Source organism: Cetorhinus maximus, chromosome 7, assembly GCF_964194155.1.
Source record: "Cetorhinus maximus chromosome 7, sCetMax3.hap1.1, whole genome shotgun sequence".
NCBI classification, from domain to species: Eukaryota; Metazoa; Chordata; class Chondrichthyes; order Lamniformes; family Cetorhinidae; genus Cetorhinus; species Cetorhinus maximus.
The window spans coordinates 65,362,504-65,380,274 of NC_135885.1; the positions used below are offsets into that span (position 1 = coordinate 65,362,504).

The following is a 17,771-nucleotide window of genomic DNA, read 5'->3' on the forward strand; positions in this document are numbered from 1 at the left end:
CCCACCCAGTGTGACGTCCACACAGAAGCACTGTGTGCTCCCTGTGTGGGCGGCGGTGTGGGGTGGGGGGAATCCCTAAAACAAAGCATGCACATGGAAGAGTGCACTCATCTCCCTGAGGCTAAGTGCTGCCTCAGCGAGATCATCTCTACTGTACAAATTATTAAAAATAAAAATAAAAAATCCCTGGCACTGTCACATGAGTTGGGACATGTCCATAACTTTAAAAAAAATTTTAATTATATTTTTTAAAACCTACATGAAACCTCATCCTGCCCGTGGATAAAGTTTCATGCTTTTCCTAATGCCCGCCAGAGCTCCTGGCCTGCCCACCAACCTTAAGGTTGAACGAGCAGGTCCATTAAGTACTTAAATGACTCGGTCAATGGCCTCAATTGGCCATTGACAGATTGGCAGGCGCACAGCTGATTTTGCTCAGCCCCCGCCTACCTGAAAATTTAAATGGGGCGTGGTGACGTCGGGAGTTCTGCCCGACGTCACTTTACACGTCGGCAAGCAGGCCCCACCCCCCGCTCGCCGATGGGAAAATCCTGCCTGTTGTGTTTGAAATTTTATATAAATACCTACGTGAAGAATAGAAAGTAGGAGAATGCTTGAATTGTGCTGCTCAATTATCTATGGTGATTAACATATTTCCAGATTCTATTCCTGTACTTGGGTACCAATCAAGTTTCAATCAGTGAGTGCAAATTATGATTGTGAATGAACATATTATGTTTTAGCAATCAATGTAAGTATCAGCATTTTTGCAATAGAATACATTCTCGGATAAATGTTCAGACATTCTTTGCCTCCTGTTTGTATGAAATTAATAGGAATTGAATTGACGCAATACTTATAAACCAATTTCGTGGAGAACATGACCAGCAAGAAATAGCTGGCTAGCTGTGGTTTGAAATCAGTTCAAATACATACAACAATCTGTTTATGCTTTTCTTTAGGCATGTTTTCCACAGAATATGCATTGATCCATGGCTTCTTGAGCACCGAACCTGTCCAATGTGTAAACTTGATGTCATTAAAGCGCTTGGCTTTGTGGTAAGTAGTGAAATACGAATTGGATGAAATAATGGGTTATTCAAATGGCACAACATTAAAAGAGAAAATGTGTAATTAGCAGAATATAATTTACAATGTCATATCAAGTGTCATCCTTGGCTCAGTCTTACTGAGTCAAAACAATGTCAGTTTAAGCCTCCCTCCAGAGAGTTGAGCACGTAATGTCAGCTGACATTTCAGCACATCTCTAAGGAAGTACTGCACTGATGAAAACGTTAAATTGGTACCACATTTCCCTGCACAGCTGGCTCTAATAGATCTCTTGGCAGTATTAGTGAAAGAAGAACAGGGGCGTTTCCACTGTTTCTTGATCAACATTCATCACATAACAACCACTATTACAAATAATCTTTTCTATCGATCTCATTGCTGTTTATGAAACCTTGCTGATGACTTTGCCTATATTAGAGCAGTGACTATATTTCAAAAGTACTTCACTGGCTACGAGTGCTTTGGGTTGTCCTGAGGATATAAAAGGCGCGAGACAAATTGAACTTTTTTTCTTTCCTACTGAACATACCATTGTATATTTGTCAGTAGGTGGACTGAATAATTCCCAAAGGACAATTGGGAATATTTTCCAATTTATATAATCAGTAATTCACTTCCCCCTCCCCCATCCCTTTTTTTTCTTGCCTTTTTCACTCCACTTCTCTCCTGGACATTTTCTCCTTATTAAGGTAAGGATTCTTCGGGATCCATAATGCTAAATGTTGGTAGGCTGTTTAGTCACAGGAAGCATCACAGTCAAGCCCTCCAGTGTCCTTGCACACTTTCAACAGAGGCACTAGCTAATGAACAGAAGTGGAAATTCTGACTGATTTTCACTTCTCTAACCCAGAGGGGCGGTTCTTCATTTGTGTGGCTCAGCCACTCAATATAAATTTTTGCAGCATCATGAAGAAACAGATTATTCTGTTTGTACCACACGTTTAAATTAATGATTAATGTTTGTGTTTTCTTGCAATATTTATACTGGAAATTTGCATATGCATAGTACTAAAAATCAACCCCATAAGCTCAAACTGCATATCCTACCTCTCTCTGGTGCACAGTTGAACTCAAGCATACTATTAAGTACCTCAGAACCACTGATGGAAAATAAAGTCTTAAGTTGCCAGAGAAATCTGCAGGCTTTTTCAGTTATAAAAAATCAAAGTAATAAATCTAAGTTGACCAGTTGGTGAGTTAACCGTCTTTTGCCTGGAGTTAATGGAGCAATAATGGCCTCAAAATTGGACTGGCAGCCCTGTTACTACCAGTGATGTAGCATCTGCATTTGAAAGGGGCCTACCATTGGGTGTCCAACACACCTACCTGTTTTAGGTAATAGGCCCTATTTAATATTACCTGATTACCATTTTTGATTTGAAGTGGTTAGACCGTTCAGTTCCGTGGGTGATGGAATCACAGAGGACCATTAAAAGCATGCATCAAATTATTTTGTAGGCCCCAGAGGAGCAGGAGTACTCATCTTCAATGATTTGATCTCCATCACAGCTTTCCTTGCTGTATCTTCCCTAAATTCAGCACCCTTTCTCTTCCCTAAATCTCTTCCTCCATAAATCTCTTTCACCCATATTCACAAACATGCCCTAAACCTCATCATCTCCCTCTGCCACAGCCATGGTCTTGATCATTGACAGGCAATCTCCACCCATTTCCTTGTATCTGCCTAAAACCCTCTTTCAACTCCACTTCCTTATGCATCTGCGCTGGATAAAATCTCTCACCAAGGTCGTTTGCAACAGCAATTTAAAACTTGCTACTGCCTCGTCATTGTTCCTCTTTTCACTGCAATATATCTGCAGTCATGATTTGCTCTGTCACTTCCTTACCCACACTTTTGATGCCCTGGTATGGCCCCGATCTTCTCTCCTGAAGGTCCAATGGTCACAAAGTTATGGTACATTCTGATGTAACTGGTTTAGCCATTCATCATCAGTTCTGGTTGGCCCACATCAAGTTTTCTGAGCCTTTTTACTCATGGCTGAAACTGACCCACAACTCCAGCTTCCTCCTGGACAGCAAAGGAGGTTGTGTTTCCTGCATAGTGCCAGGGTTAAAGGCTGGAGAAGAGCTTGGAGTGGGAGGTAGAGGATCCAGTGCCGTTGATGTAGGAATCAACAACATAGGTAGAATTATGCCCTGCTGAGAGAATTTGAGGAGTTAGGTTCCAAATTAAAAAGAAAAACCTCAAAGGTAATAATTTCTGTATTGTTGCCTGAGCCACATACCAATTGGAATAGGGAAAAATGGATAAGTGGGTGGCTAAAGGAGTGTTCTGGGAGGCAGAGGTTTTGCTTCATGGGTCACTAGCACCAGTACTGAGGGAAGAGGGAGCGGTTCCGTTGGGACAGGCTCCAATCGAACCAGGCTGGGACCAGTATCCTGGCAAATTGAATATCTAGGGCATATAGACTGAACTTTAACCTAATAAAGGCTGTACAGTGAGGAGAAAGGGAGGATTCAAAAGCAACAAGGGAAATGTAAAGGCTGTAAAACAGTGTCTTGGGTAAAAGTAAGCAGAATGGATCTGGAAAGGACACAGAGAGTAACAAAGGTAATAGGGCATTAATGACTAGCATGATGTCAGGAAATATTAGAAAAAAAGTCAAAAATAAAGGCACTATATCTGAGTGTGTGAAGTATTATCAATAAATTAGATAAATTAATGACATAGATCTTCTGCGAAGCATCAGTCGTATTCAGATTACCACTCTGCTCAAACTTTTCCCCGCCCCACCACTGCTCCACAGTTCTTGCTGGGTCTTCCTAGCCCCCCTCCAGAAATGCAGAGCACAGCATCAATCGAAGCACTGTAGCATCAGGTGGAAGACAAAGTACACATTTTTTATGGCACTAGCTGCCGTATGGTAAATTTAAATGTCCAGTGTGAATGTTAGTGAATGGGTGAGTGGATTGTTGGGTTCCTACAACATGAGAAGAACCCCAACACCGTACATTCAAAACTTTATCCTTATTACAATTTTTAAAAATGGATTTCCTGCTGAACCAAAAAGATGGCTACTACAAGTCACCTGACCACAGGGTTGGCCCTTTGTCTAGGAGCTATCCTCAGAAGTTACAAGAACAAAAGAAGTCTTTGCTCAGCTTCTGGAATCTCAAACTTCATTGCACACGGTCGTTGTAATCACAAAAGACCAGCAGACTGGTACATCAGAACTCATTATGCTGACAGCTGCTAACAGACTAATATTACATTTGGGACAGTCCAGACCCACTTTAAAGGGAGCCACCTTGCTAGTGGAGTCAGTGGGTCTGCCTAGACAATAGCTTCTGAAACACCAGACCCTCAACATAGTTGGTAGCGCTTTCAACCACTAATAACTGAGATATTATCAGTTCTGAAGCCAAAGCCAACTCCAGATGCTGGATAAGCATCCATTTTGAAGTCATTGTGGAGAAGGAAGGTCACATGACTCAAGTGACCATTTTGAACTTGCTATATGCCTTTGAGAATTGAGAAATACGCAGTCTGCTGTAACATCCAGCTGGGGAACCACCAAGAATCAGGCCCCTCAAGCCAGCCAACAGCCTGTACCTCGAAGCCTGTCTCTGCTGGAAGATTTCATATCATCACCGACAGAACCGACTCAGTCTCTGCATACCTACTTCATCTTGCAGTCAGCATCAACTGAAAAACGAATATTACAATCCCAGTCTTCAGACAGCTGAACTCGAATGCCTGCATGAAAGAATTCCTCGTTGGTCTCTTATATTGTGCAGATCTGGGTAAAGCAAGGAGACTTAAACAACAAAACATTAGCATCCTTAAGCACAGAACAACTCAAAACTGTAGCTAGGGAGGTATGGTTGAAACTACCCAGTAAGGTGAAAAGAAGTGAACTGATCCAGTTGCTGATCCAGCACTTGGACCTCAACTATCAAGCAGAGCAGGTAGATGATGAGTTCAGCCCTGACTCTGAATCCCTTCTCCTAGCCAAATTCAAGCTGGGCAAACTCAAAATGCAGCTAGAGTTTGAGGCGAGCAAAAGGGAAAAGGAGAGGGAAAGAGAGAGAAAAGAATTCCAACTCTGAAAATTAGAAATGGAATTAACAGCTTAAATGGAGAGAGAGAGAGACCAGACAGCTGGAAGCTATGAGGGAAAACACCTCTCTACCCGGTAACAGCCCCTATTCCCCTACCCCGGAACCATTCTCCCTTAAGTACGTGAGATTCATCCCCAAATTTGAGGAGAGGGGTGTGGAATACTTTCTTGCCACTTTTGAGAAAGTACCAGGACAGCTAAAATGGCCATCAGCTATCTGGACATTTTTAATTCAAGGGCAGCTGTCAGAGAGAGCTCAAGAGGTGGACTCCATGCTAACTCCTGCTGGGAGTCCATTAATTGTGAACAGACCAAGGCTTCCATCCTGACTGCCGGAATGAATCCCGGAGGCATAGTGCCAGCAATTCCAGAACACACCCACGCAGACCTACACACAGCTCAAATGGCTGAAACAAATAGCGTTTGACTGGTTTGGCTGGCAGCAAAGTGTTAGCTAACGAAAGAAAAGAGGCCAACAACAGCTAGCAGGAATCTGCAGGAGTGCAGGGAGTTGGAGAATGTTCTGAGGCACTAAAGGGTGAAATAGAATCTGTAACAATTGAGAGAACTGCTTGGCTTTAACAAGGCCGAAATTAGGCCAGTAGAGTTAAAGGAAGTCCAGGAAGGACCAGTAGAATTTAAAACAGATCCACAGAATATCCCAGAAATTGGGTTGGCAGATACATCCATCCCAGAATTAAACAGGGACCAGAGAAGCCCCAGAGCAGGAAAAGAGATATTGAGCCAAAGAGCCTGAGGGAAGGCAAATTATTAAAGCAGGAAAGATAAAGGTTGAAGAAGTGCCTGAAGTATGGCCGGTAAAAACCTTTTTTCCAGATTTAAATAGGAACAAAAGGAGATCCCAAACAGATAAGTAGATAGTGAATGAGACGCCCCACCCAGCCGAAAAGCTACAAGGGAGTACAACTGAAGCTGAACATCCACTTGGGGGTAGAAGTGTTCATGGGGTCATGGAACAAGTTAAGTGAATGCCCATTCCCAAGCTAAAGGCACGAGCTAATGAGCCAATGATTGCTTTGGCTGCTAGCCTTATGGCAGATCTAAATGGGGACAAGGGAAGTTCCCAAATAAGAATGTGGGTGATGCTTCCCCTAGCTGAAGAGCAACAGAGAAGTACAGCAGAAGCTGAACACCCACTTGAGGGCAGTAGTGTTCCAAAAGATAGAAATTAGTAGGTTTGATCTAATGGCCATTATGGAAACATGGTTGCAAAGTGACCTAGATTGAGGACTAAATGTATTTCTCTTAAGAAATATGCAAAATGAAAAGGAGGAGGGGTAACCCTAATGATGAAGGATGGGATAAAGACAGCAGAGAGAAAGGATCTGAGGCAGTGGTGGGCAACCTGCGGCCCATCGGGGTCCTGAGTTTGACAGTTGACAGTTGCCCACACAGTTGCCAGATTCCGCTGGTTTCCATCTGCGTAGTTTTCTCCCTACTGATATTACTAAAGTGATACACACACAAAGCAAGGGCACGTGAAGTGAGGTGCCTGCTGATTGCATTCTCTCGTCTATCCAGCCAGCTTCTGCCCTTCTGAAATGACCCTGCAATTGACATTTTGCGTTCTCTGTGACTGGGTACATCATCCCTACTCATCCTTCTTGACCTCACTGCAACTTTTTTGCATGGTGAACCACTCTGACTATCTCCAATGTCTCCACTCCACTTTGTAGTTTAGTATAGACTGTTCTTAATGTTTTCACTCTTCATCTGATCATAATCACAGCAACTCCAGCAATAGAATCTGTTCTCCTCTGTGCACTGAGTCCCCAAACTTCTATCGCTGGCCTCTTATTTTCCTCATCTACATGTTGCCCCATGTGCTTCATCCTTTGCACAATTAGCAGCAGTCGCTTCAGCCACATATATCCCTTACTCTGAATTTTCCTCCTTAAACCCTTCTGTTTCTTTCTATCTTCCTAAAAATCTACCTCTGACCAAACTTTTGGTTGCTTGTCCTAATCTCTCCTTCTTTGGCTCAATTTTTTTTTGATCGTGCCTCTGAGGTGCTGTGCAACGTTTTTCCACATTAAATGTCTTTTGTTATTGTCTTTATTGTTTACATAGACATCTGTGTCTTTATTATTTACATAGGTGGATGCACATGAAAATGTTGAAGTAGTTATTCCAGAATCAGTGCCTGACAGTATCTCAGTTGGCAATTCAAATGTTGCTTTACAAGAAGGAGCAGGAGCTGAAACAAGCATCTTCCCAAACTCTCCAACCTTTGAATCACTGCAGCATGATGATAGACTAATGGAGGAGGATGAAGCTGCAGCTTTAATTGGTAAGGATAATTGTTCAATGTTACTGACTGTAGTAAAGCTCAGCTTCAATTAAGGCCATCATGGATTAAAGCATATGGGTGTTGCTGAAAATTCAAAACCTGTGCACCTCATGATCAGTAACTTTTAATGAATTTCTTTCAATTACTTGATAGCATAGGAAGCTTGTTGATAAAATTAAGGCCCACAACAGTGTGGTAGCATAGATAGGCATTAGGTTAAAGGAAAGAAAATGGTGAGTAAAGCTTATTAGATGTGTTTCAGCCTGAAGGAATGTAAACACTAAGTTCAGTATTGGATCCATTACTTCCACTTCTCTTCCTTACTCTCTCCTTGGGTATTGAACACCAATTATATAATAGCAAACATAAAAATGGGATTGTGTTAACAGAAGACCGCTATATGTAGCTTTGGGACGGCATAAATAGGTTAGTGGATTAAACAGATTGATGTTGATGAAATTTGAGCTGGTACATTTGGGAAAGAAAAATTACATGACCTGTATTAAATAGCATAAAGGGATAGAAGAGCAGAGACACTTATAGGAGGAGTTAGACAAATCTTTACAAAGTGATCCCACAATCAACGGTTCAGATCTAAGCTCTGCAGTCCTGCTACATCCAATTGTGAAGGGTGATGGACCATTAAACAACTCACTGGAGGAGGAAGCTCCACAAATATTCCCATCCTCAATGATGTTGGAGCTCAGCATCTCAGTGCAAAAGACGAGGCTGAAACATTTGCAACAATGTTCAGCCAGAAGTGCCAAGTGGATGGTACATCTCGGCCTCCTCCTGAGGTCCCCATGATCACAGATGCCAGTCTTCAGCCAGATCAATTCATCCCACGTGATATCAAGAAACAGCTGAAGGCACTGGATACTGCAAAGGCCAAGGGCCCTGACAACATACCAACAATAGTGTTAAAGTCTTATGTTCCAGAACTAGCTGTGCCCTTAGCCAAGCTGTTCCAGTACAGCTACAACACTGGCATCTACCCAGCAATGTGGAGGATTGCCCAGGTATGTCCTGTCCATAAAAAGCAGGACAAATCCAAGCCATCCAATTACTGCCCTATCAGTCTACCCTCGATCATCAGCAAAGTGATGGAAGGGGTCATCAACAGTACTATCAGGCGACACTTACTCAGAAACAGCATACACACTGATGCTCGGTTTGGGTTCCGCCAGGCCACTTGGCACCTGACCTCATTTCAGCCTTAGTCCAAACATGGACAAAAGAGCTGAACCGAGAGACGATGTGAGAGTGACTGCCCTTGACATCAAGGCAGCAATTGACTGAGTGTGGCATCAAGGAGCCCGAGCAAAACTGGAATAATTGGGAATCGGGAGGAAAACTCTCCACTGGTTAGAGCCATACCTAGCACAAAGGAAGACGATTGTGATTGTTGGAGGTCAATCATCTCAGTCCCAGAAAGACATTGCAGGACTTCATTCAGCCTTCAGCTGCTTCATTAATGACCTTCCCTCCATCATAAAGTCAGAAGTGAGGATGTTCACTGCGCAATGTTCAGCATCATTCGCGACTCCCCAGGTACTGAAGCAGTCTGTGCCCATATGCAGCAAGACCTGGACGATATTCAGGATTGGGCTGACCAAGTGGCAAGTAACATTTGTGGCACACAAGTGCCAGGCAATGACCATCTCCAATAAGAGAGAATCCTACCATCTCTCCTTGACATTCAATAGCATTAACATCACTGAATCCCCCTCAATCAACATCCTGGGGGTTACCATTGGCCAGGAACTGAACTGAACTGGATTATCCATATAAATACTGTGGCCACAAGAGCAGGTCAGAGACTGGGAATTCTGCAACAAGTAACTCATCTCCTGAATCCTCAAAGCTTGTCCACCATCTACAAGGCACAAGTCAGGAGTGTGATGGAATACTCTCCACTTGCCTGGATGAGTGCAGCTCCAACAACTCGTAAGAAGCTTGACACCATCCAGAACAAAACAACCTGCTTGACTGGCACCCCATCCACCACCTTCAACATTTACTCCCGCCAGCACCGACGCACAGTGGCAGCAGTGTGTACCATCTACAAGATGCATTGCAGCAACTCACCAAGGCTTCTTTGACATCTTCCAAACCTGTGACCTCCTATCATCTAGAAGGACATGGGCAGCAGATAGATGGGAACACCACCATGTGCAAGTTCCCCTCCAAGCCACACACCATTCTGAATTGGAACTATATCACCGTTCCTTCACTGTCGCTGGGTCAAAATCCTGGAACTCCCTCCCAAACAGCAGTGTGTGTGTGTACTTACACCACATGGAGTGTAGCAGTCCAAGAAGACAGCTCACCACCACCTTTTCAAGGGCAATTAGGAATGGGCAATAAAAATGCTGGCATAATCAGTGATGCTCACATCCTGTGAATGAAAAAAAAAGTTGATAAAATCGTTTTTTAAGTATTGTATCCTTGTTTTTGTAAACAGATTGTTAGGGTATAAAAGGAAGAAAAGTAATTTGCAAACTATATCAGTTATTATATTTAGGCCACAGATAGAATATTTTGACCAGTTGCTTTACTTTAACCTAGATCTCAGTATCATGCAAAAGATGCAGAAGGGACTCATTAAGATGATACCAAAGATGAGACGCTTTAGCCATGAGGAGATGCTAGAGTAATTTTTTCATTAGAACAAAGAGTTAAGAGGTGATCTGATGAATTGTTCAAAATTATGAGTAGTTTTGATGAGGTAATTCAGTAAATGGTATTTCCACTGCTCAATTAATCAGTAACTAGAGGACATACATATATTGAAGATTATCAGAGGAAGAATGTTAGAAGTTATTATTTCTGCAGAAGGTTGTTAGGACACGGACTGCTATACCAAAGACAGTGTTGGAAGGAAATCTATGGTAGCTTTTAAAAAGGAAGTGGATAAATATCTGAAAATAAAAACATTAAAAGTTATGAGGAAAGTGTAGAAGTAGATTGATCGTTTATAGTCATACAGGCATGATTATCACAATGGCTTCCTTCTGTGCTGTAAACTCTATGACATGCTGATCCACAAATTGCGAAAGACAAACACTACTAAAGGGCTCAGTTTTAACTCTAAATGATTGGATTTTGTGTTAGTTAAAATTGGGGTTCTGTCATAGTTTCAAGCAAAGCAGAAGGGTAGAATATTGATAAGACCAAACTTTAACATGCTTGAGCTATTTCATATTTTTAAGGGAAGTTTTTATATTGTGTACATTTTATATTTTAACTGACTTAAGGGGCAGGATTTTCACCCCTATATGGGTGTGAGAACAGAGACAAGTGGTCATGTAATTTTGTGCTTCCGGTGTGCTAGTTTGCGAACACCGTCCAATCCCTGAGCCATTTTGCTGGAGGCTGATTCAGGGGTGGAATGGTAACCTGCCCAGAAGGAGTGGGTAGCTTGCTAAGTTAACTTAAAGGCCAACTATCACAGCCCAACTGGAATTTTCCAGTCGGCCTGTGGGCCCCCATGGAGTCAGGAGTTATAGCTGCCTGGAGGCCGCCTCCCAGTGACATAACCCCTGCATAATGGTGGCCCGGTAGCTGTGGCCATTTTTGATTTCAAATTTCTTAAAATTGCTAAGAGGGCACCTCAAGATGAAGGCCCCCTCTCTCTCCCTTACCTGCAATGGCAAGCTGCAGCTCCTTCCATACTGGAGGGTCTCATACTGACCCTCTAGCTTCAAGAGCCCACCCACTGTCTTTAATTAGATGATGAGCATGCCCTCCGGCCACTAATTGGTCAATTCAGCCAAATGACTGTTGGGTGACTGCTCCTGACATAGTGCAGGGTCAGAACTCATGTTTAACTCCGATGTTAGGGTCCCGACCCAAATGTAAATTCGACCCAAAGAATTCAAATTGTGACGCAGAAATAGAAGTGTTTCAGTCTACATCTGTTGATCTCTTATTTGATAGTTCAGTCAAAGCTAGATTTATATGACTTGAGATTTTATGCTTAAATTCAATCTAAATCTAAGTATGTTTGAATTAAACTTTTACAGAAGTCTTTAAACACTATACAAAAAAAATTGAAAATGATCACATATTAATTAAGTTTTTGAACAATGTGATCATCTTTAATTATGGTCTGGCTGGGAAAAAAAAGGAAACAAAGCATGAAAGTTCTAAGAAAAGAAATAATATTGCACAATACATAAACTGCTGACCGCCTAATTTCCCTTTCTGGCTCCCATGCTAGTTGATATTATTAACAGTTCTCTTTTCCCAGGTATTGTCCTCTCCCTCAAATCTGCTATCATCACCCCTCTCCTGAAAAAAAAAGCCCTTGGCTTTATTGATCTTGCATATTACTGCCTCACCTCCAATCTCCTTTTCCTTCCCAAAATCCTTAATCTTGTTGTCACCTCCCAAATTTGTGCACATTGTTCCCGGAACTCAATGTTTGAATCACTCCAATCAGATTTCCACCCTTACCATTGTACAGAAACTGCTCTTATTAAGGTCGCAAATGATATGCCCATGTGACTCTGACAAAGGTAAACTATCTCTCCTTGGCTTTCTCAACCTGTCTGCAGCCTTTAACACAGTTGGACCATGCCATCCTTCTTCAACACCGCTCTACTGTCATCCAGTTGGGTGGGAGAGCACAAGTCTGGTTTCATTCTTATCTATCCAGTCGTAGCTAGAAAAAGTGTAGTAATTTATCCTCATGTGACTCAGATGTACAGATTATGTTACAGTGTGTATTGAGAAAGACCAAGCTCACAACTTTGTCCAGTTATCCTAAATCTTCCACTCAGGCAGCGACAGGAAGTCCATTGCTTGGCTGGCAATGGGGCAATGTCATCTCTCACTTTGCATGGAAAATACACTTTCATGCTTCACTTGTGCCTAATATATCAAGCTCCTTCCACAGATTTTCTGGCACTCTGTTTAGGGACTAAATGGGCAATATTGAGTTTGTGCGATAATCTAAAATAGGTGATAACAAAAGAGCAGTCCAAAATTTTAGGTCAATGGAAATGAAAATCATGAGAGAAGTAAAATAGGCTGCCGATTCGCCATTACCAGTTTCACACTATCGCATAAGGTCAAAATTACACCCAGGATGTCCTCTGCATGCAGAGAAATCATAAATATATTTATAAAGATTTTGCTACATGTAATGTATGGAGAAAATCTTCCTGCACTCTTTCAAACAGAGAACAGGTTTGCATGCTGACTATGTGAAATATAACAAAATGGGCCAGAACTTGAGGTATTGGTGGAAGGGAGATGGGGATTCACTGTGAACTGAAAATATTTGCAGTCATTACCATTCTGAAACTGACCATGACTTCAGGTTGTAGGGCATCTGCAGATTAGCACAGAAACCCTGAAGTTGCAGTCTGTCACCCAGGGCTCCTCCCAGAGCGGGCAATCACTGAAATCAGCAGATATTTCAACTTTCCCACCCCACATTACCATTTGAAACCCCTTAAAAAGTTTTAAAACCTTGTTTAATAAGGTGTAAATGGATTTCTAACAGCAATGTTATTAATAAAATTTGATGAACAACAGAACTGGCTTTGAAAAAATGATTTCATAATCATGGAATGTTGTGAAATTATTAATTAGTAGATTGTTTAAGCTAAGTTGTTTTAATAACTTTAAAAAAAATTCAGAATAATTTAGCTACTACCTTCATTCATCCCATGTGCAAATCCCAATTTTTAATTTGCTCTATGTAAACATTTTTGAAAGGTGGTTTTATTTTAGTGTTTTCAGATTCCTGTTTGTGAAAATCCTTTAATGTAATTGGTTGCATGGACAGTCTGAAGACATCACTGCTGTTCCATGCTGTGAATACCAGTAAAGAACACTGCAATCAGTTACAATACCACTGTATGGTGATAGAGGTGAAATTCTCGCTAGTGATCACTTGATCTCCCGGCAAGTCTTACTTCATAGAATCTGGTCCAATTTATGGTTAATTCTTCTTTAAAACTTAAGGTTTTGCACCTTCCTAGAGTTTTATGTTTTCTCTCCTTTTTATTTCTAGAAGCGAATTTAGAAAATCAAATAAATAGTGACAGTTCGTCTTGTCCCATTGGATGTCCAGATGCCAGATGAATATTTTTGAAGAAAATAATTTGAAAATTGGTTTTGATTTAAAGCACAAGAGAGGCCACTTGTGGATTCTTAGAACAGAAATAAAAATACGGTTTAATGTGTGCAACAAAATATTAAGTCATGCATTTTTAATTAATTTAATTGCAGCTCTAACTGATTAAAATAACCTTAGTTGAAGTGGAAAAAATGGAAAATGCTTTACAGAAGTGAATATGTTGATTTGATAACACATGGAACTCCTGCTTAGTCACAGCAAAATTCCTGTTCTTCCACTCTTTTAAAAAGAGGTACTTTGAACTTATGGTGTGTTTACTGAAACTGGAATTGATAGCTTTTAATCACTGTTTGGTTACACATGCGTCTATTTTGCCTTCATATATTATTCTCTATGTACTGTGCAGCCCTTAAAATATATTTGTAAATATGCTATTTTCATTGAATTTATCCTTAGCCAATTTTACAGATGTTTAGAGAGCTAAAGAGTTACTTGTACTGTACTTGGTTGTCAGGTATTGTCAATAATTTTAATTGAAATAGTAATCTATAATGTTATATAGAAGCATTAATCTACAGCACTGGTTTGGCTCTCTACCTTTACTTAGTGTTTAGTAGCTTTGTCTGTAAGTAGCCATTCCTCTTTACGGATATTGTATGGTAATTTAATTTTTGCAATTGTATAGATAAATCTATAATGGCGAAATGCGTTCTCTATTAAAGTGCACTAAAAAGAGTTAAGAATTTTAAAAAGCATATGTTAAACTTCTGATTATTACAGCTGTCATAAAAGACTTCATGATGTAATTGGATCAGAATATATTTTACAGAAACTCGGTTTATTGTGTTGAATTAGCCATACTGCAGAATTGCCCTGGAAGAGATTTTACAAATTGTTTGGTAAAGATTTCCATAAAAATAATAATTGTAATAAACTTAAGAACCTCGATAGTTATGAAGCAATGATCAGGTTAAAGCTAATTACTATATGTGTTATTGCAATACTGTGTCACCACATCATACAAAATAACTAAAGGACATGACTCGAAAGTGGTAATATTTTCTAATTAGGCCAAAGAGTAAGACCTTGTGCTTCTACTTCATTTCAGTGTAAAAAAAAAAGCAATAAAGCCTTATGCCTTATGCCAACAAAATAGAGTTTATAAGTGCACAATAATTTATCGTTCTCAAAACCTCTTACTTATACAATGATTTGGATATCAATTTGGAAAAGTATATTAACTTTAGGAACACTTGTGAGAGGATACCACATTATATCATTCTCAAGTAATTTTAAAGCAGGTGTAACAAATGGATTCGTTCTCAATTGTTATAGAATTATTGAATATTAACCAAAAAGTATGGAATTGTAAGGAAATTTCAATCTAAACAGCAAATTGCACAGGCCATAATTGACTAGCATTTTAATTTTGAAGTGAGGCCCAGATCAAACCAGTGAAGTGCCAGGAGTCTACAAAGTACTGAGGCTTTTCTACTTTATGCATTGCTGGCATTTAATTTGTTATGACAGGATGCAATTTGTTGTAAGAAAGTTGTAGCAAGACTCTACGTGCCTGCAGCTCCTTTATTGGAATTTGCTTTAATCTGTCATTTTACTTCCTTTGTGCCTGGCCAACAACGCCATTTAAACATGTCTGTTGTAAAAGCTGTCGGGTCAATTTATAATAATTGTTGCAAATAAGTATAGGTATTTGCAAGGATTTTGAAGACTAGCCCTTTGGTGAATTTGTATACATGCAATAAACACACTTTGAACTGTGCATTATATTATATTTTTATTGTACTGTTCAATTACAGTGGGTTTTTGGAATTAAAAAATTGCCCAGAAGTACAGATTTGAATGGTTAAAGCATGAATTCTAGGCCTACTCTGCCGTCCATATATTTTTTTACCTCTTCAATGTCCCTTCTAATTTTTGAATTTATCTTTCCCTCCCTCTTGAGCAAATACTAGGATGTAGTCTTCATTTTTTCCAGCTTTAGTTTTTATTGTCTTGACTTGAAATATGTGGCTCTGCCTGTAATTTGGCAGCACAACTAAATTTACCCTTGTCCATGTGTAAGCATTTCATCAGAGTCACTAGAAAGTAATCTGTTTGGCATAACAACCCTGTTTGTTTGTATCTGTATGCTTCTTGGGGGGGCAAGGACAGTTGTGCTCTTCAAGGTGTCCCTCTCTGCATCTTTTAGTGGTGCATTTGGGCATTAATGCTCAAGTTTTCTGCTTTTGCACTCACCAGTCCAAAATTTTTCACCCATTCATTTTGATGAGAGTCACAAACTAGCAAACCTGGAATCAGAAAACTCTGGCTTTAAATCCTATGGCATTATTCAAAGACGAATGGGAAATATACCTGGTACCTTGCCTCTCCTTTAGTTAACACTACAGAAAAAGAACACTGTAAACTGACCATTCAATTTACTACTATTTGTAGCATCTTGCTTTGTATAGAATGCATTGTTTAGTTGAGCAATGAAATACAAGTTTGAGAACACAAAATGTTCTATTACTTGAGACTACTTTAAGTAAATTAAATTTTCCCATCAAGAAAAGTTGGAATTGGAAATTATTATTGAAGACCTGTGTTTGGTCTTTGGTTCATTACTTGTAAATCAATTTTTGTACTGACCTTTCCTTTGTTTCCATTATAGCAAAATCTTGAATATGCGAAACCTCCTTTCTTCAGACCAAAACTAATCTGATCTTAAATCAGCACTGTTATAATGCGTTATTGTTGCAATCTAATTAAAAAGTGCTTAATCAGACATGTTAGTGTTGTGCAATTCTTTTGTTACTTCTACTAACTGTTTAGTAAAGAGAAATGGTACGTTTCTCACTGAAGAGTTACTAAACAAAAGAACTGTGATGTAGAAGATCTTTTGATAGATCAGTTTAAGTAAAGTGTCTTTAATATGATTCATCAGTATGAGGAGAATTACTTTGTGACTGGACATGATGAAACAGTGGGGGGAAAAAAGACATCCTTTCCTGCATTGATCAACCTTCAATCTTTCTGGCAGATTGAATAAAGACTGGCATTGGTTATATTTATGGATTATGATATTTTGCCATGCTGACTAGGCATGCCAGTGTGGCTACAGTGAATAATGAGACGCAGTCAAATAGGGATAGGCTGTCTACTAATATTCATTATAAGCCTGCCAACTCCCACAGCAACCTCGACTTCACTTCCACCCACCTTGCCTTCTATAAGGATTCCATTCCATTTTCCCAGTTCCTCCATCTCCATCACCCCTGTTCTGATGATGCAACCTTCCACAACAGCACTTCTGATGTGTGTTCCTTTCCCCTCCCCCCACTCACCGCTGTGGTTGACAGGGCCCTCAACCATGTCCGACACATTTCCCATACTTCTCTCATCCCTTCCCTTCCCAGACTCCAGAACCGCAATAGGATTCCACTTGTCCTCATTTTCCAACCTGCCAGCCTTCACATTCAAAGGACCATCGTCTGCCACTTCCACCTCCAAACACATCTTCCCGTCCCCTCTCTTGTCAGCATTCCGAAGGGACCTCTGTGACACCCTGGTCCACTCCTCAATCACCCCCAATACTGTGCCCCCTTCCCACAACACCTACTCATGCAATCATAGGAGGTGTAATACCTGCTCTTTATCTTCCTCTGTCCTCAGTATCCAAGGCTCCTAATACTCCTTCCAGGTGAAGCAGCGATTTACTTGTACTTTCAATTTAGTTTTATTGTATTCGCTGCTCACAATGTGGTCTCTTTTACATTGGGGAGACCAAACACAGATTGGGTGACTGCTTTGCAGAACACCTCTGTTCAGTCCACAAGCATGACCCAGACCTTCCAGTTTCTTGCCATTTTAATTCAGCATCTTGCTCTCTCGCTTGTGTTTTTGTCTTTGGCTTGCTGCAGTGTTCTAGTGAAGCTCAACACAAGCTCGAGGAACAGTACCTCATCTTCTGATTAGGCACTTTACAGCCTTCTGAACTCAACATTGAGCTCAACAATTTCAGACCATGAACTCTGTCCTCGACTTTGATTCTGCATTTTTGCCATGTGCTGGCCTGAGTCATGTTTTGCTTTTGGACAAACTGTTCATTATTCTGCAAAATAATTATGATATTTTGCCATGCTGACTATGCATGCCAGTGGTGGATACAGTGAATAATGAGAAGCATTCAAATAGGGATAGGCTAAATTTTATAATT

At 40.5% G+C, this 17,771-nt stretch overlaps 1 protein-coding gene across 3 annotated transcripts in view; it reads left to right on the forward strand.

Annotated features, from left to right (window-relative positions):
* The window catches only part of LOC144682844 (E3 ubiquitin-protein ligase RNF149-like), a 62,232-nt gene extending 45,892 nt beyond the window's left edge, over nucleotides 1-16,340 (forward strand). For all 3 annotated transcript variants that reach the window (XM_078545629.1, XM_078545630.1, XM_078545631.1), the window contains exons 7-9: nucleotides 963-1,059; nucleotides 7,272-7,464; nucleotides 13,490-16,340. In XM_078545629.1, coding sequence (XP_078401755.1) covers nucleotides 963-1,059; nucleotides 7,272-7,464; nucleotides 13,490-13,560 — 361 coding nt within the window. In that variant the 3' untranslated portion in view covers nucleotides 13,561-16,340. The remainder of the gene's footprint in view (nucleotides 1-962; nucleotides 1,060-7,271; nucleotides 7,465-13,489) is intronic.
* Nucleotides 16,341-17,771: the final 1,431 nt, after the last annotated feature.